General features: G+C 38.8%; 2 protein-coding genes across 4 annotated transcripts; both read right to left on the bottom strand.

The window, feature by feature from the left end:
* Positions 1 to 292: 292 nt before the first annotated feature.
* rpp14 (ribonuclease P/MRP 14 subunit) lies at positions 293 to 3,656 on the bottom strand. 2 transcript variants are annotated; one of them, XM_080026233.1, is made up of 6 exons: positions 3,577 to 3,656; positions 2,824 to 2,963; positions 2,387 to 2,471; positions 2,043 to 2,119; positions 1,713 to 1,791; positions 1,030 to 1,228 (listed from the first exon to the last, which is right to left on the bottom strand). In XM_080026233.1, the coding sequence occupies exons 2-6, from the start codon at positions 2,910 to 2,912 to the stop codon at positions 1,175 to 1,177; spliced, it is 384 nt and encodes a 127-aa protein (XP_079882359.1). In that variant the 5' UTR covers positions 2,913 to 2,963; positions 3,577 to 3,656; the 3' UTR covers positions 1,030 to 1,174. The 2 variants fall into 2 exon arrangements, with proteins under 2 accessions (XP_079882358.1, XP_079882359.1); XM_080026232.1 differs by lacking the exons at positions 2,043 to 2,119; positions 2,387 to 2,471; positions 2,824 to 2,963; positions 3,577 to 3,656 and having other exon boundaries at positions 293 to 1,228; positions 1,713 to 1,786.
* A 782-nt stretch (positions 3,657 to 4,438) lies between these two features.
* LOC307249486 (monoacylglycerol lipase abhd6-B-like) lies at positions 4,439 to 12,686 on the bottom strand. 2 transcript variants are annotated; one of them, XM_080026217.1, is made up of 9 exons: positions 12,629 to 12,686; positions 10,940 to 11,052; positions 8,826 to 8,985; positions 8,328 to 8,441; positions 7,249 to 7,381; positions 6,913 to 7,070; positions 6,216 to 6,270; positions 5,955 to 6,055; positions 4,439 to 5,260 (listed from the first exon to the last, which is right to left on the bottom strand). In XM_080026217.1, the coding sequence occupies exons 2-9, from the start codon at positions 11,041 to 11,043 to the stop codon at positions 5,081 to 5,083; spliced, it is 1,005 nt and encodes a 334-aa protein (XP_079882343.1). In that variant the 5' UTR covers positions 11,044 to 11,052; positions 12,629 to 12,686; the 3' UTR covers positions 4,439 to 5,080. The 2 variants fall into 2 exon arrangements, with proteins under 2 accessions (XP_079882343.1, XP_079882344.1); XM_080026218.1 differs by having other exon boundaries at positions 10,940 to 11,055; positions 12,629 to 12,637.
* Between the last annotated feature and the right edge of the window lie 1,196 nt (positions 12,687 to 13,882).

Here is a 13,882-nt window from a genome sequence, read left to right as displayed (position 1 = left end):
GCATGTATTATTTATACAATCTATATTTATATGCAGGTCAGGTGTGCATGCAGTACTTTAAACGGCAGCTGTTTTTATTATTTTTATTTTTGTGTTGGCAACTTTGTGAGAAACATTCCTGTAAGCTAGGTTGAATGAATGAAAAAAAAACAGACAGCTTCTAGGTCAAACTACACATGTTGCCCTTTTGTCAGAGCATGCAGTGGTCCAAGTTACAAGAGTGATCTGTAACCAGAAGTAATTCATTTGATAAATAAAAAAAAAGGAAAAAAGCAAGTTGAGCATTTTTTTTTTATTCCACACTCAAGATTTAATTCATAAATAAAATACATCTCCGAAAAAAACAAGCTAAAGAATAAATTCTTGAGTGACGGACACATCTCTCTCTTAAACGTCTTATTGTCCGTGTTCAATTAACGTGATCAATAAACATCAAAAATAAAAAGCCACATGGATCAAAATTCCACAGCCACACCCACACAGTCCTGGCAATCAGTCAAGAGGAAAATAAAAATCAATTAAGTTTTATAATATTTATGAAAATGTATTTTCAGTTAGATTTATGTAAAAGCTTATTTAGATAGACACCCTGCTTTGATATTTTAGACCAGGTTTCCAGAGGCTTTAAATTCCCTATCACATCCGGGCATATCTCTCCTCCTCTCTCAGGCTTTCTGTTGCTGATCCTCGGGCATCATCACCATCACCTCTCCATCCATCACCACTTTGTCCTGCACCGAGCACGTCACCGCAATGAAGGCAAACGACATCTTGATTTTACGGACTTCCGCTTCGGCCAGAACCTCCTCTCCGATATACAGCGGAGCAGGGAAGCGAATCTCCTGATACAAAAATACACATCCACGCCCAGGCATTCTAGTGCCTAGCACGGCCGAGATGAGACCATTTATGAGCACGCCGTGAACTATGGGGGTCTCGAATGAGGTGGTTTTAGCGTAGACTGGGTCCAAGTGTAGGGGGTTGTTGTCGCCCGTGAGCTCCGCGAAAAGCTCCACATCCCGGGTGGAGAAGGCCTTGGTGAGGGAGGCTTTCTGGCCCACGTGGAGCAGTCGACGGTGGGGGGAGAGAGAGAGGCACAAACGGAGTTTTTTGGTAAAGATGCTACGGCCCCATATGAACGTCATCATGAAGGAAAACTGAAGGATGTACTCAGTCACAGCTGCAGCTCTCGACTGTTACCGGAAAGAGCGAGGAGGAATGGAGACACCTGTGAAGAGGACAAGAGAAAATTATTATTATTATTATTATTATTATGTTAATTATTATTATTATTATTATTATTATTATTATTATTATTATTCTGCTAGTTGCATTGGTCCTGCATTCAATATATTGTTGTTGTGTTTTATATGCAATAACAATAAAACTATATCTATGTCTATTCATATCATTGTCACACAAGAAGATTAGTTTATACAGCTACAACATATTCAACACGGAAACACACAGATAAAACACAGCCAGGGTTCCTACAGTTAAAGGCAAGTAAGATGTAATGCTAGAATGAAGTCGGCTGACAGAATGTTGTTGTGTTTTATGTGCAATAACAATAAAACTATATCTATTTATATGATTGGGCGATTAGTTTATACAGCTTCTAGATATTTAATACAGAAACACATAAGTAAACGTATTTGGGTTCCTACAGCTAAAGGAAAGTAAGATTTGAGACTGGAGTGAAGTCTGCTGACCTGCAGCACTCTGAAGGCACAGCTCTGTTCGTTGTAGTGGCCCAGCAGAGTCAGGGAGCTCCACAGCTTCACCAAACCACTACACACACACACACACACACACACACACACACACACACACACACACACACACACACACACACACACACACACACACACACACACACACACACACACACACACACACACACACACACACACACACACACACACACACACACACACACACACACACACACACACACACACACACAATGAAAATAATTATTATAAATATTTCCTCATATACATCAATACATATCCTCATGATGTTGCTGCTGCCACTCTTACCTGCTGTAAACACGCAGCAGAGCAGAGAGAGTGTCTTCATCGTACTTCAAAAGGTCAAAGTTCAAAGCTGCTCCAACCTGAAGCACAATACATACAATAATGCATGAAAAAAAGAACTTTACATGGATTTTCCCAACCCTAATACTATTTCGTAAATATAGCGTAATATAATTTTAAAGACAATTCTAATTTGTCCCCTTGCTCCGTGTGTTTTCTGACAAACTCGCTAAAACCCAAAGTTTTACATTGTTGATATTTTCTTTAGACTTTTATTCACAGTGTCAGAGCAGATCACACATGTTTAGCTGTGGTTGGATTTGAACCAGCCGCGTATATGACCTCACCTCTCCAAACAGACTCTTCAGACCCGAGATGATGAACACCTTCAGTTGCACTGCGCTCAGTCTGGTAGACTCATCCTGCAGCACACTAAACACACAGAGAGACACAATGTGGATGGATAGGCAGGTAATGGCAGGAATGGTAATCAACATCAAACAACATCCTTTATTTGACCAGGTAAATGAAAAAAACTCATTGAGATTAAAATCTATTTTCCAAGAATGACCTGGCCAAGAAAGCAGCACTTTGTTATAATAAATAAGCACAACTGAAACCAACCACACACACAATTCTCAAACACCACATTCACAAGATCACGGAGAAGAATACTGAAGTTAAATATTAGCATCCCACAGTTAAAAGAACAAGAAAAAAATCTACCAGGGCAGATAAAATGACAATACATTATTTTCTAATGAAAACACAGTCAGTGACTTACAGGCGTATTTTCATGTAGTGGTACGGCGAGGCGTTCTTCAACACGACCCGTTGGAAAACTGGTTCGTCCTTCTTGTCGTCGCGTCTCATTCTATTAAAGCCTCAATGACTCCAAACAGGTAATGATCTGATGATTTAAGACTGAAATACAAAACAGGGATTTAAATACACACATAAGGCCAACTCAACGTGGGTTTAAATGTGTACTTGTCCACAGATATCCATATAAAGACTATGTGACTGTGCATGGTATGTCAGCATGGTGAGTCTGTTGTTGTGAAGTTGATGAATCATAATTACGTTATAAATCTTCTTAACAACATCATTTTATTTGCACATGAATGAAGAGGATGAGAGGGTGAAATATTAGTAGTTTTTTTAAGACGAGGGGACATAAAAATAGATACTTATATTAACACATACAAAAGCTGTGTAACAAACTCGTAGAGCAAAATCAATGGTCAACTTAAACTAATACAAACTTTCTGTCAGATGTTATCAAATAACATCCTAAAAAAGTGTCTAAATCTCTCCACACTGTTTACATATGAAGGTCACAACAACTAAACACATGAACATTAGAAGCTAAAACGAGCTAACAGCAGGTCAAACTCATTAGGTAAAATAGCTAACTAACTTCAGCTAAGCTAAGCTAGCTGGTACACTGACATGTAAACACAGCTGACGGTCAACGAGCAGCCGTTTATTATTGTTAAAATATTTACAGAGAATTGACAGATAAATAGTTTCTTACCAGCTACATCAACGTGCTGAGTGGAACAGCTCCGGGCTCCGTGCAAACTTTGAACCAGCGCATGCGCAGTGATGCCAGTCAGATGTTTCAAAGAGTAGTAAGGCGGCGAGATGGTTCACTCCGCCACAATATTTGGAAACAATTGTCATGGTCAAAACATTGGAGTCAGAGATTAAATAGTTACATTTCTTACAAGGAAATATTTATATTATAATTTTTAATATACAGTGCTAAATTTTCCCGCCCGATATATTGGTATTAACTCCATTATTTGAACGGTATTTTATTCATTTTAGATGTTCTATTATTCACATGCATTCAAATTGACCCTCACCTTGTGAAAAAGATTTAAAACCTACTTTACTCCATACTAGATGCATTATATTTTTCATCGGCTTATGCTAATAGAGCAGGAAAAGCTTTTGAAAGATTTGGTAATGTCTTCAGATATGTGGGTAACAAATAGGCCTGCTGTTGCTAAAATTCTCAAAGTGACTAAAAATGATCACCAAAACCTAACGTCAAATGTAAACATTTTTATTAAGGCTACACTGACCCACTGTCTGCACGATACCACATAATAACAAAATCATTTTGGCTACGAAGTGGTACATCTTGATTAAATTATCTACTCTTTGTATTTTTTTATGAAACTTTAAAGATGTGTCGCCACCCAGCGGTAAGTCGGTGCATTACAAACAAAACAGTGTTTCCAATCAATCAAAAAATCAATAATTTTTTTCTTCAGAATGTTTATTTATGTAGTCCAGAGACATTCTTCATACAGGTGCTCAAGCATTTATCAAACTTTTTTTAGTAAAGTATAATAAAGCCAACATGTTAAGGTGTTTTATGAGGTTAAATATCCAGAGCAGGAGAACACACACACACACACACACACACACACACACACACACACACACACACACACACACACACACACACACACACACACACAGGGACTGAAATACAGATTTCCTAAATGAAAATGTGCAAAATCCCAACATGGAATGTTTTTTATAAAACAGAGCCTCCTGCCTCCTGCATGGTGCTGCTTGTGTAAAAAACTTCAGGAATATCAAACAGTCTTTATGCGTTTTCATTTAATCTTCACAGGCGAAAATCCTGTTGAAGAAAAACTCATCGTTATCTTCATTAAAGGTGGAGTCCGCAATTCTGGAGAAGACTTTATGTCAGAAACAGTGAATATCTCGTCACGATCTTCTACCTGTCTGTACTGTGTGTGTGCACTGAAAAAAACGTGTTAAACATAGCCTTGGCTCTGTAATTGCGTATTAACACTGGATTTATTTTCAGCGCACACACAGTACGTACATGTAGTAGATCGGCAGGAGATATTCACAGATTTTGACAAAAAAAGTAATTTTGACAACAGGCCCATAATCATAGACTCCAGCTTTAATCTTTGCCTCCATTGTCCCCTCATGGTGTCAGGGGGTCGACACAAACTGCTTCTTCTTCTTCTTCTTCTTCTTCTTTTTCTTCAGGAAAGTTTCTTAGCGTTCCCATTGCCGACTTCCTGCGCTGACAGGAATTCCGTGATGAGGGTGGCGGCTTTCCTGGGCCGCTCCAGCACCACGGAGTGACCGCAGTTATCCAGCAGATCCACCCGGCAGTTTGGAAGAGACTTCTGAAGCACCTCAGCTCCCGACACGTCCACCACCTGGGAGATGAGACGGGACGGTTAAAGAACATAGGAGAACTCATCCACACAAAGGAGAGATTTTCACATCCTATATACTCAATTCAATTCAATTCAATTCAGTTTATTTAAGAAGGGGACAGTGCAAATTAATAAAACACATGATCATACATGGGTTAAAAATGCCAGAATTAACCAAAAGGCAATTTTTCATCTGTAGTCCCCTGGCATCGATGATATAAGAAAATACAATTAAACAAGATAATAAAACAACAATATAAACACTGTTTAGTAAGCCCTAAATGGTCTTGGAACTAAATACAAATCCCAGGAACAGTTTTACTATCATGCAAAAGAGACCTACAGTACATAAAATCCAAGAACTCATGTAACTATTACATTTTTCTGTCATCCGGACAAATATACATATAGAGATTACTGGGGTGGGTGTGGTGGGTTAGCGGTGGGATTGGGGGTCGCCATGAGTCTTAGTTTTAGTTAAGTTCTAGTTTAATATTGTTTTGTCGGGTTACCAAATGTAGCGCTTGTTACGGCCAACTTGGTTAGCTTTTGTGTATGTGCCTGCAGCACTGTTCTGGCTGTCCTGTTTTTTTTTTTTCTTAATCACTGTTCTGGTAATTCTTTTGTATTTGTTTTTTTAGAAGGGTTTTTTTGGGAGGGTTTTTTTGGTACGTCATTGTCATATCATTCCTACCTCGTCCTTCATCCCCCAGATGACCTGCAGCGGTGATGTGATCAGGTGCATGTGTTCCTGCAGCGAGTGACGAGACTTCTCCCCGACGATCTCCATGAAAACTGAACAAACCAGAAATCCACCGATATTAAATAATTTGAATAAAATCTACATTTCCCCCATATTGTAATTGACTTTATAACGAATACAGCTAAACACGGAGGAAGTGTTGCGTTTGCATCAACAACACATTTAAACCAGGAGCAGAAAAGAACAACTGACCTTCTTTGTAGAAACCATTGTTGGGGATCCTGTTGTCAAGGAGACCACGCAGGACCTGATACACACATGAAGACGAACACACACACGAACATACACACACACACACACACACACACACACACACACACTTATATTATAAACAGCAGTTGCCCTGCACATTAATTCTGTATTTAGAGGAAACTATTTATGCAAAGCCTTAAAGTAGATACGAGGAACTTTCAGTGGTAGTCTTTTTACGTCAGCGGTGCCGGATGCCATAAAGATATTTGCTAGCATGTACCGGCAGCGCGTGCTTTTGTCTAAGAAGCGAGTGAAAAACAGACCACAGGATGCATCGAGATGCGCTAACAAACCGGTATTATATACCGGTATATGTGACTTTGTCAGATAATAATGGTAATATGACCATGGTGAAGCAAAGTAAACTTTGATTTAGTACCGCTCATGGAACACAGGCTTTTCCTGCCTATCGTAAATCGTTTTGTCTAAGTTCCCGGGAAATCGTTCCTGTGCAAAGGCGTTATTAATAACTATATAAAAAAAGCTTTGTTTTCGCTGATTGTCTGGTTTGCTGTTACAGGTAATTTATTATCAACAGAGGAAAAAATTAGACCGTTTCAGAAATATTTGAAAGTTCCTCACAGTCACATTAAAATGGTCTTAATCTGGAGCAGGCAGTTTGGGGACAGCCCTGTACCTGTCGGGGCAGCTTGAGTGGCTTGAAGCAGCAGAGGCGCAGCATGCTCTCCAGCTCCTGAGGCGTGGAGGGGATCAGAGGGATGGACTCAGGCTCATCACTCTTCTCCATCTCACGCAGACGAGCGATGAACTCAGACTCTGTGGGATAAACCAGACCTGGAGGGAGAGGAGATTAGGTTAGACGTCTCTATCTATCTATCTATCTATCTATCTATCTATCTATCTATCTATCTATCTATCTATCTATCTATCTATCTATCTATCTATCTATCTATCTATCTATCTATCTATCTATCCATTTATCTATCTATCTATCCAGACATTGTGTCTTTACCTGCTGGACAGATCAGCGTGGCTCCACACAGGTGAGCGGGGTACTGGGCGGCGTAGACTCCAGCAACGTTCCCGCCCATCGATGTCCCGATAACATGGAAGGGCGTCTTATCCAAACCAATACTCTTCACAAACTGCACACACACACACACACACACACACACACACACACACACACACACACACACACACACACACACACACACACACACACACACACACACACACACACACACACACACACACACACACACACACACACACACACACACACACACACACACACACACACACACACACACACACACACACACACACACACACACACACACACACACACACACACACACACAGGTGTTATAATCTCTTTAATCACTATTTGTTGTCAGAAATGTACTTTGATTAATTTTTACTTCATTCATTGGGCCGGCTCTAGTTAACAGGGTTCAGACAGTTTGTAGGGGAAAGGTGAAGTATAATCTGGGTGTCTGTGGGAACTGGAACAGTCATTGAATTTTTATCCAACACGGTTGATCTGAAGAGCCACAGACAAAGAGAATATTCATAGACAAAATATTCATGTTAGTTCCAGTTCTAGAGCCAGAGACCTCATGATCAGATAAAGCACAGTGAGGACATTATCACAAGTTTCCGTTCCAGCCTGTTACTACAATTCATATAACGTATGTTTGTTGTATCATCTAGAGTACGTTTGAATTGCTATACTTTCAGGACATTCATTGACATAATGCATTCCTTTGACCCTAACCCATAGCATCAAAACGTATTGCCTAACCCGTTGCACAATCCCTTACCTAAATTGAATTCTAATATGAACCTTGTCTTAACTTTCAGACATTAAAAGGCCTGAAGTGAGAACCGGCCAAAATGTCCTTACTTTTAAGGTCTCAAACTTAAATTAGTTCTCACAAAAATAGTTGTACAAGTAAGCGCACGCACGCACGTCCACACACACACTTACACACACACATACACACCTAAACACATACACACCTAAACACACACACACACACACACACACACACACGCACACACACACACACGCACACACACACGGACCTGGTGGATTCGGAGGACCTGTCCCTGGATGCAGTAGTCCTCGGCCCCGGTGCGACTCGTCCCCTCGTGCCCCGGCATGTCCACACACACCACATGCTGATTCTTTGGGAGATACTGGAGGAGAAAACAAACACACACAAGGACAGATTAAAATATTAATGCTGCTATGGCCGCCCTAGGAATTATTTAACTTTCTCTTTGTGAAGTTCTGTGAAAAAACGTCCCAAAAGTCACAGTTTGATTGTAATAAAAACAACACTATCTACATGAGGGGGCGACACCAGTTTGTAAACGCTGCCATACTGAGAATAACAGAGAGTTGTGTGGAGCTCATAGGCTTAATCAACTTTGTGTCAACTCATTTGTCAAGAATCTAACCGACATTCACTTATATGCAAAAGTTACACACTTATAGCTTAAAAAATTGTTTTGGAGTAAGACTCTCAGTGAGAAAATTGCATTTGCACCTGTCTACATTCATATCTGTGTGTGTGTTACCTTGACGATAGGCAGCCACATATCCTTGGTGGCGGAGAAGCCGTGCAGCAGCAGCAGAGAAGGCACGGCGCCCCCCGGTGTCCCGCGGACAGAATAACAGAATCTGTAACTTCCACTGTGAGAGTAACGAACCGCCAGACCCAGCTTGCGACGCCAGAACCTGCACAGGGTTACAGCAGGATTATAAGGGTTATTGTGTGCATATGTCAGCTGCATTGTGTGTGTGTGTGTGAGTGAGTGAGTGAGTGAGTGAGTGAGTGAGTGAGTGAGTGAGTGAGTGAGTGAGTGAGTGAGTGAGTATGTGTATCTATGATCTTGCTTTTTATTTTTTATTTTTTTTCACCCTTTCCCAACACTTACCTTTTAGTATATTATTGAAACAACATTATCTTAAGGCAGGAAATAATCAGTTAATCAATATCAGTTAACATATGTAAGTTCCCTAGCACATACTATATCGTCATGACACTGCACCTTGAACTTAACAACCTTTTGCCTATATATCTGTTGCATTGCCGTTTCTTCTCTTAGATAATAGCACTAGATGAAAATTGAGTGGATGACAAAAGCTATTAAAATAGATCCTGAAGAGGGACACAAATGCCGGTACAAAATTCACAGAAATCCATCTAATAGTTATTGAGATACAACTCCGGAAAAAATTAAAAGACAAGTCTGGATTTTTTTTTTAAATCATCATATCTACATAACTTATTAAGAAAATGCTCTTAATTACAACATTTTTTATTAGAATTTGGTAGAAAGGTTGTCAGTAGTTTATATTATAAAACCAACATTTTCTTTTTACTAAATAGTAAAATGAGAGACACTTAATATTTGGAGTGGTCTTTTATTTTTTTCCAGAGCTGTATTTCAGTGAAACGTGGAAAAAATGCAAATGTAGTGCTGGCACTAAGTTAAGAGTCAGGGGGTCAGAAGAGTTTGTTTATCCTCTGAAAACATTTCCATAAAGTCGTTGTTGACAATTTTGAGTCTGGACCAAAGGGTGGAACGACTTCCCTCGAATTATGTCACTGGCTGAAAAAACAATATCTATTTTTCTCTGAGAACAGATGTTTGTCCACAATTATCCAGTAAGAACTTATCAGGGAGGGCATTCCGACTTTCAGATTACATGTGTCACATCTTATAAAAGCTTCTGTGTCCGTCAGTGGAGAACATGTCCCTTGTGGCAACATTTACAACAACAAGATATTTCTGTTTCATTAGTTCTGCTAATTATTTTAAATCTTATCCTATTTCACGCAATATTTCTGGGTTTTGTAACTTCACATTGAACACAGAAGTGAGTCAGCACTAAGTGTGTGTGTGTGTGTGTGTGTGTGTGTGTGTGTGTGTGTGTGTGTGTGTGTGTGTGTGTGTGTGTGTGAAACAGCGATAATCTTTTGCCTGGCCAACGTGCACATTTTTTCACAGCTTAGACAAAGTCCAGTAGGTGAGGTCACATTGGGTCTGCTCCTTCACAATAAAAGTATATTTTGGAGACAGTAACATTAGATAAATATGTTTTTGTACATTATTATTCTTTTGTTTATTCTGTGGGTGACGCTAAAGAAAAGGTTATGTGGTCCAAAGGTTCAGATGTGATAAGAAAATTCAATATTGTGAGAAGTTATTGAATTTTAGTTTGCTTGGGAGCAGAGAGCATGACAAAGAGAAAAATAAGATAATTTATTTACATTTTCTACATGTTTTTAAAAATGCCATATTTGGACTGCTTCATGGGAAAAAAAATAGTTATTTATTTTTTATTCACGGGTTACCTTAGAGGAATATTCTATTGATATATATTAAACAGAACCTGCGCTATAGGAAATGATTGATACTGAAATATAAAACCTATGAAATGTTTTGCCAAAGGACGTATTGGCAGCAAAAAGACCACTTTTAGAATAGTTTATTTTAATATAATATGAAATTAATATTGATCACAACCTTGCTGGAAACCACCAGCGGGACTTGTAAAACTAGTCAAACTAGTAGGTGTTATTGTTTCAGTGTGTGTGTGTGTGTGTGTGTGTGCGTGTGTGTGTGTGTGTGTGTGTGTGTGTGTGTGTGTGTGTGTGTGTGTGTGTGTGTGTGTGTGTGTTTACCAGTTGTAAGCCTTCAGCAGTTCTCCAGGGAAGAACAGGAAGGACGTGACGAAGGCGAGGACGGGGACGACCAGAATACCTCCCGATAAAAATAACAGCTCCATCGCTGCAAACTGCTTTAACACACACACACACACACACACACACACACACACACACACACACACACACACACACACACACACACACACACACACACACACACACACACACACACACACACACACACACACACACACACACACACACACACACACACACACACACACACACACAGTTATAGCCCTGAGGATACTGACAACATTGACTCTTTCAAGAAGATCCTAAAAACCTCTTTTACAAAAATGCCGTCTCTTAAATTTTCTGGTTTTTATGCTCCTGTCAAGTTGGATGGCAGTTTGAGATTGCTTTGTACCATATAAAAGCACTCTAACAAATACAATGTATTATTAGCAGTGCAAATCATGAATATCAGTTGTATTACAGGGATAGCACTCTGTTTAGTACAAACAAGACAGCACATTGTAACTGCTATCATCTGTCAGATCATTTTTCTGCTCATGACTATACTTCCTCCCTAGCAGGATAATCCGCCGAAATATCAAATTTCAATGTTAAATGTCAAACTATTTATCTAATTGCCTCGCCTGTCAATCTAGGAGCCTCTATGCAAAAAAATAACCTTCACAATTGAGAAGCTTAAAAAGGATGAAGAAAATTGCAAACAAATATGAAATCTTCCAATTTGTATTCTCAAGTCAATAAACAAATTGATTGATCAACTCAATATTTCAGCTTAATTTAAATAATAACAAAACTTCATATTTTAAAAGCTCTTTGTGTGGTAAAATAAATAAACTAAAGTAATCAATAACTAAAGCAGGCAGATACATGTTGGCCCATACAAGTAGGCCGATAGTCATATGAGGAAAATAATTCTCATAAGTTGCCCATACATAACTTAAACATTGTACTCAATTTATAGCCTAATAGCCTACTCTTTATTATTATTTCACTTTTCTTAGAACCTCTGTAACTTCAGTCTTAAAAGGTCCAAATAAGCTTTTATACCTAGATGTTAAAACGCTTAACCAAACCAGACAGATACAAAAAGACATGTCATGAACACAAAAGAACTTAGGCTACAATTTTTTGTAGGCTATTATTCATATTCCGCCATTTATGTCCAAGGTCAAGAATTAACTTTAAGATAAGGACCTGTAGCCTTGTCGAAATCTCAAGCAGGTGGATGAGTTGGGATTGTGATATTAGTGCGATATTAGTATTGGTATTGCGATCAAGTTCAGTAGCCTAGCAACCGGTGTGAAAGAGATCAATGGAGCAGAAAAGGCAACTTCCTTGAAAACATATCGTCGCCGGTTTCCTGTTATTTTTATGGAAGAAAAGTGTCGCATTTTATTTTGAAATCTGCTCCATGGAGAGCAGTATCAGACCGGTAGATAAATCATATAACATTTCGGACTACACACGTGACATTTTATATTCTAACATCTCATCTCAAACATGACTTTGTAGTTTCGCCTATAAACACACTGGCTGAAAACATATCCGGCTTCTAAAGTTAAGGCATATTGATTAAGCCTACATAGCCTATATCATGTACATCTAATAATATAAATATCTAGCCTATGTTATGTAATAAGTAGCCATGCAGGAGCAGCACCGTACCTGTTCGAGTCGTCTTGTATCTGTGAGTAGGATCTGTCTTCCATTCAGACCGCCTCTCCTCCTCTCACCCAAATTGCACAACAGTCTTTCATCTACAGTTAAAGGGGAAGTAGCCTACAATGAAACCATGCTGCGTTCATGTACAGTCGTAAATATTAACCTACTAACCAATAGTAGGCTATGTAAGCAATGTTTGTTAAATGTGTTATCCACATGAGGGCGCCACCGTCTCAGGTCTGTATTGTGTAGAAGCCTATGCCATTTATATTTCACCGTTCAGGCAGCAACATCTGTAGCCTTTATTACATCTACCGGTACATATTAACAGCTACAATTAAGATTGAACATTTAAAGATTTTAAAGGCACTGAAAATATATTTTCCTCATAATCTATATCAGACTAAAGTACATTTTCACATCCAAGAAATCTGCTTTGCTATTTCATCTATGTCCAAGTTTTTTATGAGCCACTTGCAATCACCAAAGTCTGCTGAATTCATCCTCTGAACACATTTTCATTAAAAAAAAAATTGTTGTTGACGAGTTTGAGTCTGGATCAAAGGGATGTAACAAAAAAACATCATTTTCCCCGGAGCTATGCTGCAAGCAAGGCTGAAAATACAATATTTTTGTTTGTCCACAGTATTTCTGCAGTAAGAACTAATCAGGGAAGGCATTCAGACTATATATAGAATATCTCTTCAACATCTCATAAAAGCGTCTGTGTCTGCCTGTGGAGAACATGTCCCTTGTGGCAACATTTAGGCAACAGCAAGATATTTCAGTTTCATTAGTTCTGCTTATAATTTAAAATCTAATCTTATGTCATGCAACGTTTCAGTGTTTTGTAACTTTTAACTTGTGTAACATTTAGCACAGTGACAGTTTTCATTGTTGTCTGTGTGTGAATAAATCTTTTTTAAAGTTTCAGATACAAATCTTATGAACAGAGTTGTCTCAGGCTTTAAACAGTTCGATTTGATAAGTTTGACAAAATCATTAAAATTATATTTAGGCCTACATGTAGACACTCATTAAGCACACCAGAGTTTGCTCATTTGTCAATTCTCTATACTTTTATGTTGCTTATTGTTTTGTTGTATTTGACACAAGCGAACCTGTACATTTACTGTATTTTACTTTATTGCATAAGCATACATCATTTATGTCCATACAGTATCCCTGCTTTGGGGATGTTTAAGTTCTGGTTTGGTTTTCACAAAGGCCTTGGAAAAATATGTGGCTCATTTTAAG

The sequence above is a fragment of the Ammodytes marinus genome, assembly GCF_949987685.1.
Source record: "Ammodytes marinus genome assembly, chromosome: 4".
NCBI lineage: Eukaryota > Metazoa > Chordata > Actinopteri > Uranoscopiformes > Ammodytidae > Ammodytes > Ammodytes marinus.
The sequence above is the reverse complement of the archived record's forward strand: the minus strand, read 5'-3'. Positions and strand labels throughout refer to the sequence as shown.

What these genes read in the sequence shown, in the direction of transcription:
- rpp14 (XM_080026232.1), bottom strand. Translation starts at nt 1,148, where the DNA reads ATGATGACGTTCATATGGGGCCGTAGCATCTTTACCAAAAAACTCCGT.
- LOC307249486 (XM_080026217.1), bottom strand. Translation starts at nt 11,043, where the DNA reads ATGGAGCTGTTATTTTTATCGGGAGGTATTCTGGTCGTCCCCGTCCTC. An exon ending in TGTGGCTGCCTATCGTCAAG is followed by an intron (nt 8,442 to 8,825) that starts GTAACACACACA and finishes TTTCTCCTCCAG; the next exon opens with TATCTCCCAAAGAATCAGCA. An exon ending in CACTCAAGCTGCCCCGACAG is followed by an intron (nt 6,271 to 6,912) that starts GTACAGGGCTGT and finishes TGTGTGTATCAG; the next exon opens with GTCCTGCGTGGTCTCCTTGA.